Raw genomic sequence first — 22,192 nt, forward strand, 5'->3', positions numbered from 1 at the left:
ACCTTTCTCAAGAACAGTTCACATTTTTTGAACCAAAACATCACTATTAAATCACAGAAAACTACTGGTATGCGGCCGCATTGTTTTTCATTTTATGTACAGTATAACAATGATCAGATCACAGCTTCAAATCCCCTAAGGAGACTTTTACATACAGTAAAAAGTGAGAAAAAGGTTTTAAAAATATGAAAAAAGCACAAACGTTTAAATCATCACCTTTTTGCCTCGATAAAAATAAAACAATTAAAAAATACACATTTGTTATTTCTGCGTTTTTATATAAACCTCTGTTTTCAACTGTATAGACAGTGGGGAAAATAAGTATTTGATACACTTCTGATTTTGCAAGTTTTCCTACAAAGAATGGAAAGGTCTGTAATTTTTATCGTAGGTACTCTACAACTGTGAGAGGCAGAATCTAAATCCATTCAAAACTGTTTACATCAGCATGGTCTGCAAAAGGGTACCTGTCCACACCATCAGTCACAGGCCTCATCGTTTTGCGTGAGCCAGGGAGCAACCACGCTGGATAAAGGACCACTGTGCCTCAGTGCTGTTGGCTAATGAAAGTCGATTCATGCTGAGGAAAAATGATGGCTGCCAATTTTGCTGGAGATGTCAAGAAGAGAGTATGCATCAGCCACTGTTGTCACCAGACTAGACTTTGGTGGTGTTACAGTGTGGGCAGGTGTGTTTAGTCAATACAGAACTACGCTACACTTTGTGAATGATACAGTAACAAGCCCCTACTACTGGAATAACATAATAAATCCAGTCATTGTTCATCTACATGAACAACACAAGCCTAATTTCATCTTCATGGACGACAATGCTCCAGCTCATTGAGGTCGCATCATAAGGGGATGGCTGCTGGAGACTGAGCTACCTCAAATGGAGTGGCCTGCACTTCTCCAGACCTCAATCCCATAGAAAAGCTATGGGATCAGTGGAGTCGCCTTGTAGAGTCTCATAACTCTGTACCCCAAAACCTCAATGAACTGAGGAATGCCCTTCAGGAAGAGTGGGATGCTCACCTGGGCAGGTGTACGCACGCATGCTCATATACAACATCTTGAACCATGTTGCTGTGCTGCTGGAAACAACGAGACAGATTGGGACCTTTTCTTTTTCTTGTTCCTTGAGGCTTATAGCTTTCAGTGCTGACTGCAACTGACTGGAAGCAGTGAAGACTAGCTTTTGAGGTCTAGTTTTGACTGTAGGCAACATAATTACTGTAACTTTTTCTTTTCTCTCTACTTTTCCTCTCTTTTGCTTTTGCCAAACGTCTTTATAAGTGCTACTGTTCCTGTTTTTTTTCTATGATGATCTATAGTGTTGATGTCTATATGCACAACATTTAATAAAAAGATGTTTAAAAGAAAAAAGAAGCATGGGATGCCATGCATCAGCAGACAATAGCTCCACTTGTGAACAGCATGTTGTTGTTAAGCTGTAATTGATGCTCAAGGCCACATAACTAGTTACTGAGACATTGGCATTTTTTGTTGGGGTATACCCACTACTGTTGTCAGCTTTTGTTTCAGTAAATTGTTTGAGATTGTGATGTAAGGGGGTGAAGCACAAGAAGAGTCTGGGAAGAGTTACCTTCTCTGCTCCATGCCCGGAAGCATGGAGCTGTGCAGCAGGTTTCCGGGGGACAGACCTAGAGACCGGGACATGAAGGAAGCTGGGCAGAGAGCGGGAAAAGGCGCGCCTGCTAGAGGGAGAGCAGCGTGTGCAGCGGTCAGAGTAGGACGCAGCTGCGCTCTGGGAAGGAGAGAGAACTCCCAGTCTGAGGACAAATACAGGGGGACTGTACAGAAAGACTGCATCCGGTGAGTACGTGAAAGTGGAGTCTGCTGTGACTGGAGAGGTGTGCCCTGAGACCCATGCAGAAACTGTGACCCCCCGGTACCTGTGGTATTAGTGCAGAGCCCTTGATTCCTGCTGAGAGACTCAATAATAGACTGAGCATTGTTTGATTCCTGCTGAGAGATTCAATAATAGACTGATCATTGTTCTCCCGGGAAAGAATGTAGTGTTAAAGCAAAAGACTCAGAGCAGAGGGGACCCCATTTGCCTAGAATCCCCTCTGCCTCCCGCAGTAACCCCTGAAACTCCAGTTGCGGGTTCCTAGAGACTACACAGCCCACGGAAACTAGAGGGACGACAAGTGCCACTGTTCTTCGGTGCCTACATTGGAGAAGACGACCCTGCAAGCAAGTCCTCTTCAGACTGATAAGTGTTTTCTCAAGAAATTCCGTTTTACTACTGTTTGACTGTTTGGGAACTTATATTACTTTCCATATATTTGTATTGTTATATTGTTCGTTTCTATCCCACTATTTTCTCCCTGCGAGGAGAACCTGATTCCTGTTAATAAACCCCTCAACTGGTGGTGACACACCCAACACCTGCATTCTATTACAGTGAAATCACCATTGGATGCTTCTACTTAAATGCCCTAATTTCATGATAAAATATCACTGTAGCGTGAACTTTTTACATTTTCAACAAACCTTTTGTGAGGAGTATACTATAGCACCACTCCAGCATTTTTTTTTATTTCAGCACTTGAGTGATGCTACTAACTTAAAATCTTTGTAACCAATGATACTCTCTCCACCCCTTGTCTCCAGTCGCTGCTTCGGTCCTGATTCGCTAAATTGTGACCTCAACTTCTGACTGACTGGAAGTCAGAGGTAACTGTCACGAGCTGTCAATGTAAGTCAATGAGAACCTCATTCTGACCTCATTCTGGCTCTCATAAATTTACACTGACTTTTGACCTCATGTTGGCCAAGCAAACACTGGAGCGTCCCGGCAGGTCACAAACTACTGGAGACGGACCCATAGGGGCAGAGATAAAAGAAGAAGACGCGGGCAGCTGAAAGGAATAATATTAGGGGCAGGGAACTTAGATAGTATCACTCCAGTGCTGCAATAAAACAAGAGCTGGAGTGGTACATTAAATATGGTTTTACTATAAGATGAGTGCATGGAGCAGAGTTTTTCAGCCCTGCGTGTGTTTATGCACTTACGGGCATTGTGTTGTTCAGCTTTGTGTAGAGTTGCTAAGTTGCAGGAGGCCTGGAAGTGAAGACAAAGGCATTCCTGCACAGCCATCATTGTTACCTCTCACTCCCTGGACGCTGAGGGACTGAAGGCAACTGTCAAACATGATTTCTCCGAATTTTCTTACTAATATGACTTTTTAGCAATTACCATACTTTGCTTGTATTTGTGCCCGCTACTTGGAATGCTGGACTTTAATGCTAAAACACAAAGGATTTAATTAGCTAAAAAATATGAACAGCCAAAACCCTCCTGTTATTGAAAGACAGCCCAGCTCTCATGCTGTGCCAAGTGAAGAAAGTTCAGAAGGTGACAGATATCTAGGGGAATCAATTGAAAACAGACTTAGCATAAAGGATTTTACCGAAATTCAAAATCTGTTTAAGGTAAGTTAATGTGCTCATGTTATTTCATTGCGGCTGAGTTTCTAAAAGTTTTCACATGTCATGAACTTTTCAAATTGAAATTAGTTGCTCTAGTGGTCTACCCATGAGTGCTAAAGAGCTAGAACATGGTTAGTTAAAGCAGGCATATACTGCTGGTCATACACTAGCCATATCGGTAAGTGGAAAAGTGAATGACTTGCCATTATCAGTCAAGTTTTTGGATTTTCTTTATTGACATTACTGCTCTATATTGCAATACAAAATTTAGGTAGATCCTGGACTGAGGAGGTATTGGGGTCAGTCTGTTGTTCTTTAAGGAAGTTAGTTAAATAATACCAAAACCTGAAGAGCAATAGAAAATATTCAAAATGCCAGGCTGAGATTTTGACAGGCATCTGTACTTAGTTAGAAGAGATAGATGGTCTAAATCTATCACTGAAGACCCAAGAAATTACTATTGTGTGGCCGGCTCATGTTTTCCACTAAAAGCTAAGCATTTGATCATCAACGGCCTCAATATATAAGAATGTCTGATACGTTTCCTGATCAGAAGATTACATTTCTGATTAACCCAAATTAGAAATTTTAATTTTACGGATTTTTCAGAAAAGGGCGTCCCAATATTCAATTAAAAATGACAATGACATGATTTTCTATTTTGAAAACACAACACAAAAAATTGGACATAATTATAAAAATTATATAATCTTATTTGCTAGAAGCAAAAGATTAGGCGTTCCAAAAAAAGGACATTGGTAGATAATGGGTTAAAAAAAGGATCCTGTGAAATATTGATTAATGTACAGATATGCTGTAAAATGCAATAAAATTGAAATGACTTTTAAGAAAATATATAAGATAAGGTAAATATAAGAAAAAATGGAACAGCGCATATCCAATAAGTGGGTGCACAAGCCTCCACAGCAAAGCATCCAATACTTGCCCCAATCCAGATAAAGTGAAAAAAAGAGAAAGGCAGCACTCCATCGACTTTAGGTGAAAAAATGTGGATTTTATTCAGACCCACATGGCATAGTGATGTTTCGGCTCACACTGAGCCTTTTTCAAGCCTTTTTCACTTAACGTTTAGTGCTCTGAATAATACCTGGATGGCTTCAGTGTGCTAAAGGGGTTGTCCACTACGAGGGCAACCTATTCTCATTCTGAAAAGATTGCCCCCATTATAATAAAAACACTTATACTCACCTCCTGTGCCAACACCGTTCCAGCGGTATCGACACTCATGTTCCCAGGGTTGACGTCAGGTTGTTATGTCACATGAGCCCGGTGCCCAATCAATGCTGGTGTCACTGTCCCTGCCTTCGGACATATAAGTAATTAAGAGAAAGTCAACTGCCGTTCACTTCCTGTTGATTACTTATGCGTCTGAAACTGGGGACAGTGACGCCAGCATTGAATGGCAGGGAAAATGAAGATCGGTCTCAGGAGCGCAGAAAGAAGACTCAAACACCAGGTTGTATTTGAACCACAACACGTTTCAACGGATAACACCGTCTTCATCAGGTGGGCAATTTATTAGTGGTGACAAAGAGGCAGTATTTAAATAAACAACAACCAATCGCAAAGCTATTACAATTACATATGCTAATGTGTAGGTATAATAGATCATTAAAAACACCCTGTGCACGGTGACAAATACACAGAGCATTTAAGAGACAGCAGAGCAAACGCAGCGGAGAGCTATCACATCATAAAACATAATAAAACCAACCATCACTCTGACTTAACTAGTGGTTCTATGAAATCTGAATTCCCTAATCTGGCAGTAATTAAGGAATTGCCCATGAACAAAGTTCATTTTAATTAATAGATCTTAAAAAAAAATTAATTCCAGAATTGGATGTGTCACGTACCCACTCTCAGCACGCGACATGGAGTTGCGCCCAAAGGTTAATCTATATCCCCTCTCTCAGTCCAGCATTCAACCTCTGTCCTATGCTGTAATGGGAGCATAAATCACACACCGACCCAGGCCACACACCCGCTCATACACGTTGCCACTACTCACCGAACACACAGGTGATGAGTCCTGGAAATACTACTACTGTCTGCCAATCATAAGGCTCACACAGTTTAAGGCTATGGATTCTGTAGAACATACAAGGTTTACCTTGTTAAAGTTTTATGCTTTAATACAAAAAGATATAGTGCTTACAATAAAAAAGTATAACAATATGGTAATAAAAAGACATACAAATATGCAAAACAGTTATAAAAATAAACAGGAGAAAAACTTACAGAAATAGCTTACTCAGTAGTCTGCTTTCTGCTTCCTGAGGGGGGATGAATATGGAATGGAGCACATCAGCTTGGCTGTTCCTCAATCTGTGAACATGATTCTATGTATACAGGCCTAATTTATAGAATCACACTGGAGGTCAGATTTCTAGACCAGCCTCTCAGGTTGATATTATAATTGCTTGTTTTTTCACTGGGCAATGGCCACTCCACCAATGAGTATATTATTTTCTCTGAAATTCTTTGTGTAAAGTTTCCCACAGATAGATAGTGTCAGGAATCTCTCTTCAAAAGAGCCTAAGGTGTGAAACGTTTTCCCTTCCTGGTTCCCAGCAAGGCCCCCTGATGAGATTGGAGAAAGCAGACTGCCCTTTCAGGACAACATATGCTGGGAACCCTGTGAGACCTCCAGTCTCAGGACAGATGTTAAATTACTACTGGATACCTATGCATATTTCACTACAGGATGCGTTTAAAAAAATGTTCCTGGGCTGAGATAATCTTATAAATGTGCCCCTTCTGTGTACTGTGTCATGGCTGTGTCTGTCCGTGCAGGAGCATGGTCTGATCATGCACAGGAACATTTTTTTAAACACATCCAATTGTGGATCTAAATATTATTCCAAGATCTGTTGATTAATATAAACTTTGTTTGTGGGAAACCCTAAGCATCAGTGACTGTTAAATAATCCATTATACTGTAGCTATAAAAAGATGTATCTGGTGCCATCTTCATTGGCATCACTGCTGATTCCAGGGATTGGCTTCAGTGGCCATGTGATGTCATTGTGATGCCACTGCTGCAGCTATACCAGCAAAGACTGGAGAACAGCAACAAACAGTCAATTCTGAAATGGCAAAGTACAACTGAATTTGGTATATTTACAGAACAATGAATGTGGCAAAAAATAAAGATGGACAACACCTTTGAATTACATTTCTTTATTTAACACATATTGAAAAGTGAAAAAGATGGCTCCTGCTCTTCGCACTCGTAGTAAGTAGGTAGATAGAGTTGCTAACTTTGAACTTCCTACATTGATGATCTGTTGTTCACTTATTGATGGCAGAATCAATATTCTCATTTTAACATTGATAGTCCAACTTTAAGAAAAAAATAGTTGGTGATGGAGTTCGATGACCTCTAATAACACAAACAGAAATGACAATTATTATCTTATCACATTGACACAGCATTGTACTATCACGTAACCTTGTCCTTTGTCAGTTTCTGGAAATGTTGTTGTGTCCGTCTTCTTCAGTCCCCAGAGCTAAGCCCACCAGAATGTCTAAGCAAAGAGGAATTCATGGAGAGAACATATGCAGCTGTGAGGCGTGGAGTAAAAGAAGAATACGGGGATTTATTTGATAAGATAGATGTGAGTCGTGAAGGTTTCATTGATTGGGACAAATTAACATCCTTCATGCTGCTTGAGCTTTACGAGAAAGATGAACGAGTGAAATCATCAGTAATTCCCCAGTGGAAGGATATTCGCAGCCTTCCATTAATTCACAAGGAAAACATCCAAAAAGTAGTTTATTTGAAAGGTTCTTGCCGCTACGTTACTTTGAGCAAAGATGGATTACTGGGAGTCTGGGGAGAAAATTTAAAACTACAAAGAAGCCTGCGGATCTGCACAGATACCGTCAAGCTGAAAGATTTATGGGCAACCGGCTTGGTGTTTCTGGCCAATGTAAACAAGGTAAATATGGATGTAAATATAAGTAATGCATATATCAATAAGCCAAGGGCGGAGGGTTACATCGTGAGCTTTATTCGTTTTTTTGTGACAGACTGTGCACAAAGTGAAGCGAGCGCCTTGTGCTGGCACAGCTTAGGTATGGGAACAGGATCAACAAAAATGTAATTGCCATTCTACGTAGACAGGCTAAATAAATGAGCAATGTCTCTAAGTAATGAAAAGCATAAATCTAAATAAAAAATAAGACAGTAATTATATTATTAGTTTCAATTCATTCTGAAAGAGCTAAAATTGGAGTAAACGAGGTGCAGCTAGTGACCTGTCCCTACAGTTCATTAGTTCAGTTGTATAAGAATTGGAAAATGCACTTGTGTTCTAAATCCTAATGCCGCATCAAGTCACATAAATCATCCAACTCACTATACTACAGACCTGTTTCCTACAATCGTGATTTATACCTCTTGTGGGGATAGATGATAAATGTTAGATCGGTAGGGCCCAATGATCATCAGAATGAATTGACTATTTCTTTTCTCCAGTGCATCTGTGGTGAGGCGAGGAGGTGTGTATATGGAGCCACGATCAGGCATGTGCTCTGCAACTTCATGCAATGCTATAGGAGTTTGAAAAACATTGCGAGTCCTGGGGTTCCTTTACCCATAATATTCAGGGTGAGGCCAGACGGCTCGGCAGACAAATGTGGTCGAAACTTTGCCCAATGGCTACATGATTTTGAAGCAATATTGTGCTGGCATTGGTCATGGTTGGTTTCAAATTCGTGACCACCTACACCATTTAGGCTCAGCCTAACAGATCCTCCTTATTTTATTACTAAATGTTGATCAACTACAGATTAACTTTTCTTCTGGGCTTAAAATATTCCAAAAAGAGTGGTAAGAGCCAAATAGCTTTTTAAAGGAAAAACAAAAAATAACCCCGATTTCACAATACTCTGTTAGGAATTATTTTTACTATATGTGGTCCCCCCTTGGGTTCTGTGAATGTCAGCCAGTGAAGGGTGTTGTTAAAAAGTTGCTATAATTTATTGACTTTATATCGTAGTATGGATAACTAGTAGATACAAAGAAAAGGTAAATCTTAAATATGGTAACATTGTCTTATTAACATTATCGTCAAAGTTTGCTGATGCAAGGATGCTGTTGGACCTTTCATTGCTTCCTGTACAGATGTGTGCCCATTGGTGCGTTTTTTACACTGCGCATTTTTGCTGCATTAAAAAAGCAACGTCTTAGTGGGCGCAGGGAAAGTGGCAAAGTGGGTGGGATTTATAGAAATCTCCTGCCCACTGTATTTTTTTTTACTTAGAGTAAACTGATCTGCGGTGCGTGTTTCAAATGCACAACATGTCAATCACTTTTGCGGGTATACTGAGTTGTATGTGCAGATTTCTTATAGACTTGCATTGGAAGTGGAAAATCAGCAGGAAAACAATGCACAGGTAGTTTTAGTACGTTTCCACTGCAGAAACATATTAAAAACACATGCAATCCTCATATAACTATACTAGCTGTTTCCAGCCAGCTAACGCTCAGCACGCTCATTGCTATCTAATTAACGCTGCTGGTGATTAAACTAAAGTAAATAATGACGACATTCAATAGCGCTTACGCAGGTGGTAAATTAACTTAAAATGAAGTTAATAACAATAATAATCATTAAAAATCTGAATAATACTAATAATACATAATACATTTTATTCACAGTGTAAAATAAAAAACAAACTGGATTCAGTAAGATGTGCGTTTTTTATTCATTTCAGCATCTAAACAAATTTCATAACGAAACATAAATTAAATTAAAATTTCTCTGTAAACACAATTCAATGTATAGTCATTTTCATCATTTTCAAAGATCTTTCCTTGACTTCTACCAGGTACAATTTAATGTGTGGGGACGGGATTATGTGTGGTAATTTGGTGGGGGGCGGGATTATGTGTGATAATGCGGTGGGGGGCGGGATTATGTGTGGGGATGTGGTGGGGGTGGGATTATGTGTGGTAATGTGGTGGGAGGCGGTATTTTGTGGTAATGTGGTGGGGGGCTGGATTATCTGTGGTAATGTGGTGGGGGCGGGATTATGCATGGTGATGTGGTGGGGGGCAGGATTGTGTGTGGTGATGTGTTGGGGGGCGGGATTATGTGTGGCGATGTGTTGGGGGGCGGGATTATGTGTGGCGATGTGTTGGGGGGGCGGGATTATCTGTGATGATGGGTGGGGGGGCGAGATTATGTGTGATGATGGGTGGGGGTAGGATTATGCATGGTGATGGGGTGGGGGGCGGGATTGTGTGTGGTGATGGGGTGGGGGGTGAATTATGTGTGGTGATATGTTGGGGGTGGGATTATGTGGTGATGTGGTGGGGGGTGGGATTATGTGTTGTGATATGGTGCGGGCGGAGCTACTGTGCAGGGGGCGGGATTAGTGAGAGTGTTGTGGGATTATGTGTGGTAATGGGGTGGGGGGCGGGATTATGTGTGGTGGGGGGTGGGATTATGTGTGGTGATGTGTTGAGGGGCGGGATTATGTGTGGTGATGTGGTGGGGGCAGGATTATGTGTGGTGATGTGGTGGGGGGCGGGATTGTGTGTGTAATGTGGTGGGGGCGGGATTGTGTGTGGTAATGGGGTGGGGGGCAGTATTGTGTGTGGTAATGGGGTGGGGGGCAGGATTGTGTGTGGTAATGGGGTGGGGGGCGGAATTATGTGTGGTAATGGGGTGGGGGGCGGGATTATGTGTGGTGATGTGGTGGGGGGGCGGTATTATGTGTGGTGATGTGGTGGGGGGTGGGATTGTGTGTGTAATGTGGTGGGGGGCGGGATTGTGTGTGGTAATGGGGTGGGGGGGCGGGATTGTGTGTGGTAATGGGGTGGGGGGGCGGGATTGTGTGTGGTAATGGGGTGGGGGGGCGGGATTGTGTGTGGTAATGGGGTGGGAGGCGGGATTGTGTGTGGTAATGGGGTGGGTGGGCGGGATTGTGTGTGGTAATGGGGTGGGTGGGCGGGATTGTGTGTGGTAATGGGGTGGGTGGGCGGGATTGTGTGTGGTAATGGGGTGGGTGGGCGGGATTGTGTGTGGTAATTGGGTGGGGGCGGGATTATGTGTGGTGATGCGGTGGGGCAGGATTGTGTGTGGTAATGGGCTGGGGGGCGGGATTGTGTGTGGTAATGGGGTGGGGGCAGTATTGTGTATGGTAATGTGGTGGGGGGCAGGATTATGTGTGGTAATGGGGTGGGGGCGGGATTGTGTGTGGTAATGGGGTGGGGGGTGGGATTGTGTGTGGTAATGGGGTGGGGGGTGGGATTGTGTGTGGTAAAGGGGTGGGGGGTGGGATTATGTGTGGTGATTTGGTGGGGGGTGGGATTATGTGTGGTGATGTGGTGGGGGGCGGGATTATGTGTGGTGATGTGGTGGGGGGCAGGGTTATGTGTAGTGATGTGGTGGGGGCGGGATTATGTGTGGTAATGGGGTGGGGGGCAGGATTGTGTGTGGTAATGTGGTGGGGGGCAGGATTATGTGTGGTAATGGGGTGGGGGCGGGATTGTGTGTGGTAATGGGGTGGGGGGTGGGATTGTGTGTGGTAAAGGAGTGGGGGGTGGGATTATGTGTGGTGATTTGGTGGGGGGTGGGATTATGTGTGGTGATGTGGTGGGGGGCGGGATTATGTGTGGTGATGTGGTGGGGGGCAGGGTTATGTGTGGTGATGTGGTGGGGGCAGGATTATGTGTGGTAATGGGGTGGGGGGCAGGATTGTGTGGTAATGGGGTGGGGGGAGGGATTAGGAGTGGTGATGTGATGGGGTGGGATTGTATGGTGGGAAGCGGAGCTTCTGTGCAGGGGCAGGATTAGCGAGTAATCACGATGCCTCTTATATATATAGATAACGTTTTCTTAAAGCCAAACACTAAGAAGTATGCAGAACAAAGCAGCTGTATTTATAACATGACAAACCACGCAGTGTCAAAAATGTGATTAAAAATGCTCGTAAAAAACGCACTCAAGAACTAAATGAAAATAAAAATGCAAGTGACCTAATTTACTTAATAGGTTAAAAACTGGTGAAGTTCTCTCTGATCTTAATGGGTGAGGGTGCAATGGATCCAGACATTCCTGATTCATTGGAATATGTAGTATTGTAATATTTCTGTCGTTATGTACACCACAACTCACTGGCAGACACAGACAGAAAAGGGCCCCTGTGCAAGAGCAATACATGGGCCCTTTGCAATCCAATAGGGCATCAAAATGCATAAGTCCACCTACTTTGGAAGTGGAAATGAGCCCCCTTACCTCTTGGGCCTATGTTCACCTGCACATTTTGCATCAATGATATGTCCGCCCCTGCCACAACTCATCATGAGCTAGACAAGCTGTGGCACCAGGCCACTACTCCACCGTAGCTTTGCCCATTTTGGCAGAGCTGGGTGAAACTGCAGTGAAAAAGTCAAAAGTTGTAAAATTTTTGCACAACTCAATATTGTGCAAAACATTTGTGTCTTTTCAGAGCAATTTACTCCAGAATTCTGGCCTAAATGCTTTGATGAATCAGAGCCAAGGAGATGCACATACTGAACCATAAATGCAAGTTCGAAATAGTGGTGGCTGCAAGCAGAGAGAACGTTATTATTTGAAGCACCATTCCAGTGCCAGCACTTTTGTTTTTTTATTTCACCACCAAAGTGGTATCACTAATGAATGTTCCCTGCCCCTAGCAATATACTTACCAAACACTGTCTCCTTCGATTCCCCGTGTTGCGCTGGTCGTCTCCTGCAGGTTGTGACCACTCCAGTTTTCATGGGCGAGCCGGAAGTCACTACTCAATGTAGGAGCATGTAGGAGAGCTAGATAGGAGCAATCCTGTAACACTTACATTGAGAGATTGTGACATTTACCTCTGACTTGCAGTCACAAGATGTCGGAACAGGAGCGGTGCCAGGAAGAGCAAAATACGGCAGCTGGTAAGTATATTACTAGAGGCAGGGAACATGGATTAGTGAAACCACTACTGCGGTCAAATTAAAAAAAACTACAAAGTGGTGCAATAAAGGGTCTTTCTCATCATCTCGAATTGGTAAAATTGCTAAGGGATGAAAAAAACAATAACTCTGCAATCTACTTGTTATTAAAGGGAACCTGTCACCTGAATTTGGCGGGACTGATTTTGGGTCATATGGGCGGTGTTTAATTCACCCTTTCCTTACCCGCTGGCTGCATGCTGGCTGTAATATTGGATTGAAGTTCATTCTCTGTCCTCCATAGTGAATCAAACACCCGAAAACTCCGCCCATATGACCCAAAACCAGTCCCGCCAAATTCAGGTGACAGGTTCCCTTTAAAAACCTTGTTTCTTCTCTAGCCTGGATGTTAATGTTTACTGCTCATTTCCTAAGTTACCAGCCACCACTGCAGTCTAGCAGCTAGTGGCTGAACATGTGAAGAGCTTACAAGCTCTTTCCAGTAGAGCTTGTAAACACTGCTCTGAAGCTGACCTTGTGCTCCTCGTATCCTGCTGTATCTGAGCGCTCACAGTTCAGGCCAGAGACACAGCGATGCTGCTGGTGGGAACTGTCAGTACACCACCTCCTAACACCTTGCAAGCAGGAAACTAGAAGCCTGGGGCGCGGCAATCTCCTGCTTCAGAAGATGCAACAACCCCTTTAACTCTAGAGCTGTGTTAAGGAGTGTAAGGGTACCGTCACACTATAACATTTCGATCGCTACGACGGTACGATTCATGACGTTCCAGCGATATCGTTACGATATCGCTGTGTCTGACACACAGCAGCGATCAGGGATCCTGCTGAGAATCGTACGTCGTAGCAGATCGTTTAGAACTTTCTTTCATCGCTGGATCTCCCGCTGTCATCGCTAGATCGGTGTGTGTGACACCAATCTAGCGATCTAGCGATGCGATCCAGCGATGCGTTCGCTTGTAACCAGGGTAAACATCGGGTAACTAAGCGCAGGACCGCGCTTAGTTACCCGATGTTTACCCTGGTTACAAGCGTTAAACTAAAAAAAAACAAACAGCACATACTTACATTCTGGTGTCCGTCAGGTTCCTTGCCGTCTGCTTCCCGCACTGTGACTGCCGGCCGTAAAGTGAAAGCAGAGCACAGCGGCTGTGCTTTCACTTTCACTTTACGGCCGGCAGTCACTGAGTGCGGGAACCAGACTGCAAGGGACCTGACGGACACCAGAATGTAAGTATGTGCTGTTTGTTTTTTTTTAGTTTAACGCTTGTAACCAGGGTAAACATCGGGTAACTAAGCGCGGTCCTGCGCTTAGTTACCCGATGTTTACCCTGGTTACCCAGGGACCTCGGCATCGTTGGTCGCTGGAGAGCTGTCTGTGTGACAGCTCCCCAGCGACCACACTACGATTTAACTACGATCACGGCCAGGTCATATCGCTGGTCGTGATCGTAGGTAAATCGTATAGTGTGACGGTACCCTAAGAGATTTGTAGCTATTGGAAAAGTAGAGCTCAGACTCCCTGTACAAGATATAATGAAACTTTGTTTAGGGTGATATGAACCTTTTTGCATGATGGCACATTAGACAGTTTTTCGCATGCTAGACAATTCTCACACTAATACATTTATCTCAATACTTGTGAAAAGTTTCACCTTTTATTGTGTTTCTCTCCACAGATTGCAGTTGCTTTCACCAGTAAGGAAATATGTTTCTACGATCTCAGTTCTAAGCAGGACTTGTTTTGCCAGTATAAACTGCAGGGATTACCTGCGACCCCAATAAGTATGGATTACTGGCACAACCCAGATGACGGCAATGATGCCATTCTTACATTTGGAGATGTCCGTGGGCAGGTATAGCAAACAATAGATTCCCTAGTCTGCTTAAGTGCCTGTTCACACATGTCAGATTAAACAATACTTTTGGTGCAGATTCTACAGATTCATATTCTATGATAATAATCTGCATTCCCTGCATGTAGATTGGGTTACTGCAGCCCCAAACAAACACCGCAGGAATATTTCTGCAAACATCTTTGCCTGCACCATTGAAAATGATCCTCCGATGCAATAACCAGCCTGCTACTTATTCCGTACAAAAAGCCAAGGATTAGCCCCATTGAATATTTAAAACCTCAAAGAGTATATACCATGCCCAGATCCATGGCACTTCCAAACATTGCATAAATCAAAAAAATAGACCGGAAGCTATATGCCATAAAAATTACACGAAACTTATTATCTTTACTTTCATTCTTAAGGTTTCCTATCCCTGTTCCTTACTATCATGGCCCCTTCTTATGGATTTTTTTTGCTGCACACATCATAATTAGGCACTAATTGAAAACTTTTCATACTTCTTTTGTGGCAAAATCACGTGGAGGCAGTTACTATTATATGGATTGACAATGGAATATACATACAGTCATGGCCAAAAGTATTGACACCCCTGCAATTCTGTCAGATAATACTCAGTTTCTTCCTGAAAATGATTGCAAACACAAATTCTTTGTTATTATTATCTTCATTTAATTTGTCTTAAATGAAAAACACACAAAAACAATTGTCCTAAAGCCAAATTGGATATAATTCCACACCAAACATAAAAAAGGGGGTGGACAAAAGTATTGGCACTGTTCGAAAAATCATGTGATGCTTCTCTAATTTGTGTAATTAACAGCACCTGTAACTTACCTGTGGCACCTAACAGGTGTTGGCAATAACTAAATCACACTTGCAGCCAGTTGACATGGATTAAAGTTGACTCAACCTCTGTCCTGTGTCCTTGTGTGTACCACATTGAGCATGGAGAAAAGAAAGAAGATCAAAGAACTGTCTGAGGACTTGAGAAACCAAATTGTGAGGAATCATGAGCAATCTCAAGGCTACAAGTCCATCTCCAAAGACCTGAATGTTCCTGTGTCTACCGTGCGCAGTGTCATCAAGAAGTTTAAAGCCCATGGCACTGTGGTTAACCTCCCTAGATGTGGACGGAAAAGAAAAATTGACAAGAGATTTCAACGCAAGATTGTGCGGATGTTGGATAAAGAACCTCGACTAACATCCAAACAAGTTCAAGCTGCCCTGCAGTCCGAGGGTACAACAGTGTCAACCCGAACTATCCGTCGGCATCTGAATGAAAAGGAACTCTATGGTAGGAGACCCTGGAAGACCCCACTTTTTACCCCGAGACATAAAAAAAGCCAGGCTGGATTTTGCCAAAACTTACCTGAAAAAGCCTGAAACATTTTGGAAGAATGTACTCTGGTCAGATGAGACAAAAGTAGAGCTTTTTGGGCAAAGGCATCAACATAGAGTTTACAAGAGAAAAAAGAGGCATTCAAAGAAAAGAACACGGTCCCTACAGTGAAACATGGTGGAGGATCCCTGATGTTTTGGGGTTGCTTTGCTGCATCTGGTACTGGACTGCTTGACCGTGTGCATGGCATTATGAAGTCTGAAGATTACCAACAAATGTTGCAGCACAATGTAGGGCCCAGTGTGAGAAAGCTGGGTCTCTCTCAGAGGTCATGGTCTTCCAGCAGGACAATGACCCAAAACACACTTCAAAAAGCACTAGAAAATGGTTTGAGAGAAAGCACTGGAGACTTCTAGGGTGGCCAGCAATGAGTCCAGACCTGAATCCCATAGATCACCTGTGGAGAGATCTAAAAATGGCAGTTTGGAGAAGGCACCCTTCAAATATCAGGGACCTGGAGCAGTTTGCCAAAGAAGAATGGTCTAAAATTCCAGCAGAGCATTGTAAGAAACTCATTGATGGTTACCGGAAGCGGTTGGTCGCAGTTATTTTGGCTAAAGGTTGTGCAACCAAGTATTAGGCTGAGGGTGCCAATACTTTTGTCTGGCCCATTTTTGGAGTTTTGTGTGAAATGATCAATGTTTTGCTTTTTGCTTCATTCTCTTTTGTGTTTTTTCATTTAAGACAAATTAAATGAAGATAATAATACCAAAGAATTTGTGTTTGCAATCATTTTCAGGAAGAAACTGAGTATTATCTGACAGAATTGCAGGGGTGTCAATACTTTTGGCCAGGACTGTATCAGGATATTGCAAACACTGTTATGGGGCTTGTTATATTTTGACTACTTTACTATGTATGATATATCAAAAGATTTTTGGATGCTTCATTGCTCCACAAATTAATAAATCTTTAATCTTCACTTTAATTCTAATAACAGCTCCATGCTTAAAGGTGATGCATCACCTGTAATTTGTGTACCTTTTTTTGGCTGTTTTTTTTTGCATATTGCTGTCCCCATACTAACTGGCTTTATGTTTAATCTTTGAATATTGTATCAATAAAAAGTTTCATGTAATTTTATGGCATATAGCTTCCCATTGAATATTTAATGGGACTTGTCATTATGCATTTCTGCTGCACATTTCTGCTGTAAAAGCCCCAGTACACATTAGACTGCAGTCAGCTGAATACGCCGATCGCGTTGAGGCAGCCTAATATGTATGGAGACTTCTCAACTCTTCCCCGACAAATATCAGGGGAAAGAAAGATGCGGCACGTATGACTTCCCAGAACTGGTCCTATTATTCTTTGGGAGGTAAGCCGATAACAGCGGAGTCTGACAGAGTCTCACAGAGAACACTTGTGCGATTGGCCAAGCCGAACCTTCCTGTGTATGGGGGGGCTCGGGAAAAATATCTGTCAGCCGAACGATCGTTCAACAGACTTCTAATGTTTGGGGGATGAGGATAAATCCAGAGGTTTAGGATTATTTCTGTCACGTATTATGATGCAAATCCGCATCAAAATCTGCATGTTTTCACTGTGGATTTTGATGTGTATTTTGCCATTTGCAGTGCATATTGGCATTTCTGCCACACCAGGACTCGCCCTGATGTCAGCCATGTGCCAATTAGAATTAATTGTTTGGTAGAGTGGTAACGTGAGTCTTATCTCCACAGGTCCAGGCTATCTGTTTCACGGCAGCCATGATATCCTTGTTTGAGCGTCCGGCTAATTCTACAGAGGATCAACAGACTACTCTGTACATTACATGGAAAGAATTGGTTGGTGGATTCCATAGATGCTGCTCTGTTGCAAAACACGAACTTCATGACAACGACTGGGTGCGACAAGGTGATGGGCCAACTCATTTGTATGAGCATTTTTAGAAATCAACTAATTAGACAAGACAGTGGTCATGTTGCTTCTCTTTAAAGGGATGAGACGATCTCATTAGCCTCCAACACAAGGAAAGTGGTTGTATTCCAAGTACGGTAAATACTTTGCAGAATTAAATGTCCATTCTTAACCAATACTGACAGAAATAAATAGTGTAGATCAAGTGTACAATGTTACATCCATTTCTATGGAAATTTTCCTATTCTTGCTGATTGCTAAGTAATGATGAGCCGTCATGTACGCGGAGGATTTACAAAAACACATGGAGTCTTTACGTCTGCCTTCTGGCTGTAAACACTCTGTGTGCCCACATATGGCGCCTCCTACAGCGTGCCTGCTTTATAGCAAGTCATTTAAAGTGGCATTTTTTTGCTCTCTTTTTAAGAAATGGCACAAATCCTCCCTGTATGCAAATAATAATAATTTTTATTTATATAGGGCCAACATATTCCGCAGCGCTTTACAGTTTAACAGTTTCAAACACAAAAGTCATAAGTAACAACGGTAACAATACAATAATTAAAGCGAAATAAGACGACCCTGTTCATGAGAGCTTACAATCTACAACACAACTGATGGTCCCAACCCCATTTATGAGGCAAGAAATCCCCCTTATTAAACCTGACAGGGCACACCTGTGAATTGAAAACCATTCCCGGAGACTACCTCTTGAAGCTCATCAAGAGAATGCCAAGATTGTGCAAAGCAGTCATCAAAGCAAAAGGTGGCTACTTTGAAGAACCTAGAATATAAGACATAATTTCGGTTGTTTCACACTTTTTTGTTAAGTATATAATTCCACATGTGTTAATTCATAGTTTTGATGCCTTCAGTGGGAATGTACAACTTTCATAGTCATGAAAATACAGAAAAATCTTTACATGAGAAGGTGTGTCCAAACTTTTGTTCTGTACTCTATATATAATCTTTTTCATTTTAAAAACTACAAAAAGGTAAATGGGCTGTTGCAAAAGGTTGGATAACCTTGGAGATTTGTGTGCTCAGATAACTTTGGCCAAGGTATCAGACATTTCTTAGCCTATTAAGGTTATAGCTTGTTCACCATCATTGTTAAGAAAGGCCAGATGATGCAAATTTCCCAGCTTTATAAAAATCCAAAAGACACAAAAGCGCACAGCGAGGTCAAAAATACTCTGTTGTAAAAAAGTCACAGTAAATAAGCAAGTGCTAGTCAAAAAATGAAAAAATACAGGGTATTTAGTTAATACTTTTTTTGCAAAAAAATGTGTATTAAGCTGCTCCACCAATCGTCAAGGTATACCCAAAATGGAGCAGTCCTATCTAATGTATATAATCCCTATCTGATGTATTTAAAAACCTGATCATCTGTATAGTACCTGTGTAAGCAGGGTTCAGAGAGAAAATATCCATGTGGACATGCAGGATGGAACAGCTTCAATGCAAATGGCCCACAGAGGAGTGGTGGACTCCCCAGTCTTGTAGAAACAAGAGAACAATTATAGAACTAAAAACATATGGGCTACTTGCACTGTGAACAAGTCTGTAGAAACCTGTTCACACCACCAAGAAACTTGAAGACACAAAAGCGCACAGCGAGGTCAAAAATACTCTGTTGTAAAAAAGTCACAGTAAATAAGCAAGTGCTAGTCAAAAAACGAAAAAAAATACAGGGTATTTAGTTAATACGTTTTTTTGCTCAGATAACTTTGGCCAAGGTATCAGACCTTACTTAGCCTATTAAGGTTATAGCTTGTTCACTATCATTGTTAACAAAGGCCAGATGATGCAAATTTCCCAGCTTTATAAAAATCCAGTCTCCTCTTACCTTGCGCCACAAAATAGCAGCCATGGGTTCTTCTAAGCAGCTGCCTAGCACTCTGAAAATAAAAATGGTGGAGGTCCACAAAGCAGGAAAGGCTATAAGAAAGTAGCAAAGTGTTTTATTTCCAAGTTGCCCTTTCTTCAGTTTGAAATGTAATTAAGAAATGGCAGTCAACAGGAACAGTGGAGGTCAAAATATGGTCTGGAAAGACTAAGCAAAATTTAGGTGACAACTGCTTGTAGGATTGCTAGAGAGGCAAATCAGAACCCAGCATGACTGCAAAAGGCCTTCAGAAAGATTTAGCAGACTCTAGACTTGTGGTACATTGTTCTACTGTTTAGAGACACCTGCACAAATATGGCCTTCATGGAAGAGTCATCAGAAGAAAACCTCTTCTGCGTCCTCACCATAAAATTCAGCATCAGAAGTATGCAGAAGAACATTTTAACAAGCCTGATGCATTTTGGAAACAAGTCCCATGAATCGGTGAGATTAAAATAGAACTTTTTCGCCCCAATGATTATAGAAACCTCAAAAAGCAGTGCATGCAAGACGTCCCTGGAATCTCACAGAACTGGAAGAATTTTCCAATGAAGAATGAATGAAAGTTTCTCAAACAAGAATTGAAACTACAAAAAGCGTTTACAAGCTGTGAAACAGTACTAACTAGGCATGGTGCCAAAACTTTTCCATAGGCCTATTTTATTTTTTAAAATGTAAAAGATGAAAAAAAAATATATTTTTTGCCTAAAGTACAAAGGAAATGAGTCATTTTTAACTTTAGCGCTTTTAGAGATCATTTCATCTTCAACTTGTTTAACTGTTCACAATAAAAGTAATTTTACCCAGGGGTGCCCAAACTTTTACATGCCACTGTAGACAGAAACAATAGAATATACTGTTTATTCTTATTCTATAGTATTTAAAGAATAAATGAGAAAATGAATAAGAATCCAGAGCCCAATTCTAGTTAGACAGTAAATACTCATAGTGCTAAGCGGACACTAGTAAAAGATCCATCAATAGCAGCTTGCTGATGATTTCCATGTAGCCATAGATTGCCTTTTGCAGTCCACACAGACAATGTAGAGATACAGTATTGTACACATACTAGACTTTACATCTAATGACTTCAGAACTAATCCAGGGCTGACGCATCCACAGAATGATGCACGGTTTATGTAGCAGGTAGGCTGAGGTTTTCTACAGCCGCATTGAACTTTTCAAGAAGCAATAGGCAATTTAATAAAACTAAGATTTAATGCTTAAATTCCTCCAGCAATTTTAATGTTCCAATATTTTACTCCTGTAGGTGAACAATATCACATCACATTTAGCTGCAGGAAGGTTACTGGATATCTGTTAAGGATAGGCTTTGGATTTGCTTCAATTGCTTCAAGTAACATTATTCTCCTTCGAATCTGACAATTCTTCTCTGTTATCATTGCAGAAATATTGTAATCTAATTGCTCAGAGAGCTGTACCTGAAATCTCCTGTCTGTTTTGACCTAAACCCTTCTGATTGATTCTCCTATTTCCAGCGCACTTAGAAAAGGCCTGTTCCTTGCATTATGGTATAATGAAGTCCACAGAACGCCGCAGTGCCTTCCTACGGATAGTCTTACTAACTGTTTTGGTTCTGTAGGAAAGGTTTGATTAAAAATATAACAGCTTTTTAATTGACCTTAACGTAACTGTAGCACTCGGCCGACACATCCAAACCTTCAAAATAATAAAGATCATTTTTGGATTCGCTTGACATTTTTCATTCCCTCAACGTTTGATAAAACTTCAAATAGCATCCTGTGCTAAACTAATGAGCATATTTCTGTCTTCGCCCTCAGTTACTTACAGTTCTCATTTAGAGGCATTTCTGTCGTGTACTACAAGCGACAATAACACAGTGATACTGGCCTGGAGAGAAAAAGGCAAAACCCATCTGAAGACAACCTCTCTGAACATCACTAAAGGAATTAATGGCTTCGACTATGACTCTGGACTAAATATAATTGGTATGTACAGGCTCTGAAAGACTGAATATGGCTGTAGTTCTTTTTTATGGCTGAATTATGGAGACCATTTATTGTATGTTTGTCTTTCTACAGAAAGTACCTTTCGTTCCAATTGTTAGATTTCCCACAGAAAAACCTGGGATCGACATGGGGTCATTTGTTTCTTTTGTGAGGAAGCATTTACACAAGGCCTTTTATGTGATACATTACTTGAAGTTCCAAGAAGTATCGTTTTTCCTTGTGGAGAGTGACATGATAAGCATGTCGAGGTGAGGAGTCTTTAAGTCTCCTCACCTCGACATGCTTATCATGTCACTCTCCACAAGGAGAAAAGATACTTCTTGGATCCCGGTCAGACGCCTCTCAATCAGCCAAACCAGATCTCTTTGCACTGATGAGGGGCAGTACCCTGAAACACAGTGTCTGCAAATTGAGATTCTGGTTTGGCTATTATCCTAAGTCATGTGACAAGGCTCGTTAAAGAGTCGACATTGACTGTTAGGATTGCTACTTCCAATAGGTGGCACTAGAGTTCTAGTCCTCTTCCTCTCTGAAGAGACAATTTGCATTACTTAAAGTTGCAAGCCTTAAACCTGAGAAATATAGATGACAAGTCTTCTTCTGATTTCTGTCACAAACAAGGTTGTTATAAAGACCCTGCATGGATGCAACACATGTCCAGGGTATACCAGGCTCTGCTTCTTTTCCTTGGGTCTGTTGCCCTCTGTTGTGCTCCACGTCAGATTTTAAATTTGCCTGCCGTGGATCAATGACATCATCTCTGTGCTCCCCCATCTG

General features: G+C 41.8%; 1 protein-coding gene across 1 annotated transcript in view; it reads left to right on the forward strand.

The window, feature by feature from the left end:
• The first annotated feature begins 3,140 nt into the window (after positions 1–3,140).
• The window catches only part of WDR49 (WD repeat domain 49), a 279,492-nt gene continuing 260,440 nt past the window's right edge, over positions 3,141–22,192 (forward strand). The window contains exons 1-5 of the mRNA XM_069727387.1: positions 3,141–3,461; positions 6,983–7,423; positions 14,095–14,271; positions 17,359–17,533; positions 21,227–21,394. Of these exons, the coding sequence (XP_069583488.1) occupies positions 3,309–3,461; positions 6,983–7,423; positions 14,095–14,271; positions 17,359–17,533; positions 21,227–21,394 (1,114 nt within the window). The 5' untranslated portion in view covers positions 3,141–3,308. The remainder of the gene's footprint in view (positions 3,462–6,982; positions 7,424–14,094; positions 14,272–17,358; positions 17,534–21,226; positions 21,395–22,192) is intronic.

This window comes from Ranitomeya imitator, chromosome 5 (assembly GCF_032444005.1).
Source record: "Ranitomeya imitator isolate aRanImi1 chromosome 5, aRanImi1.pri, whole genome shotgun sequence".
Classification (NCBI taxonomy): Eukaryota; Metazoa; Chordata; class Amphibia; order Anura; family Dendrobatidae; genus Ranitomeya; species Ranitomeya imitator.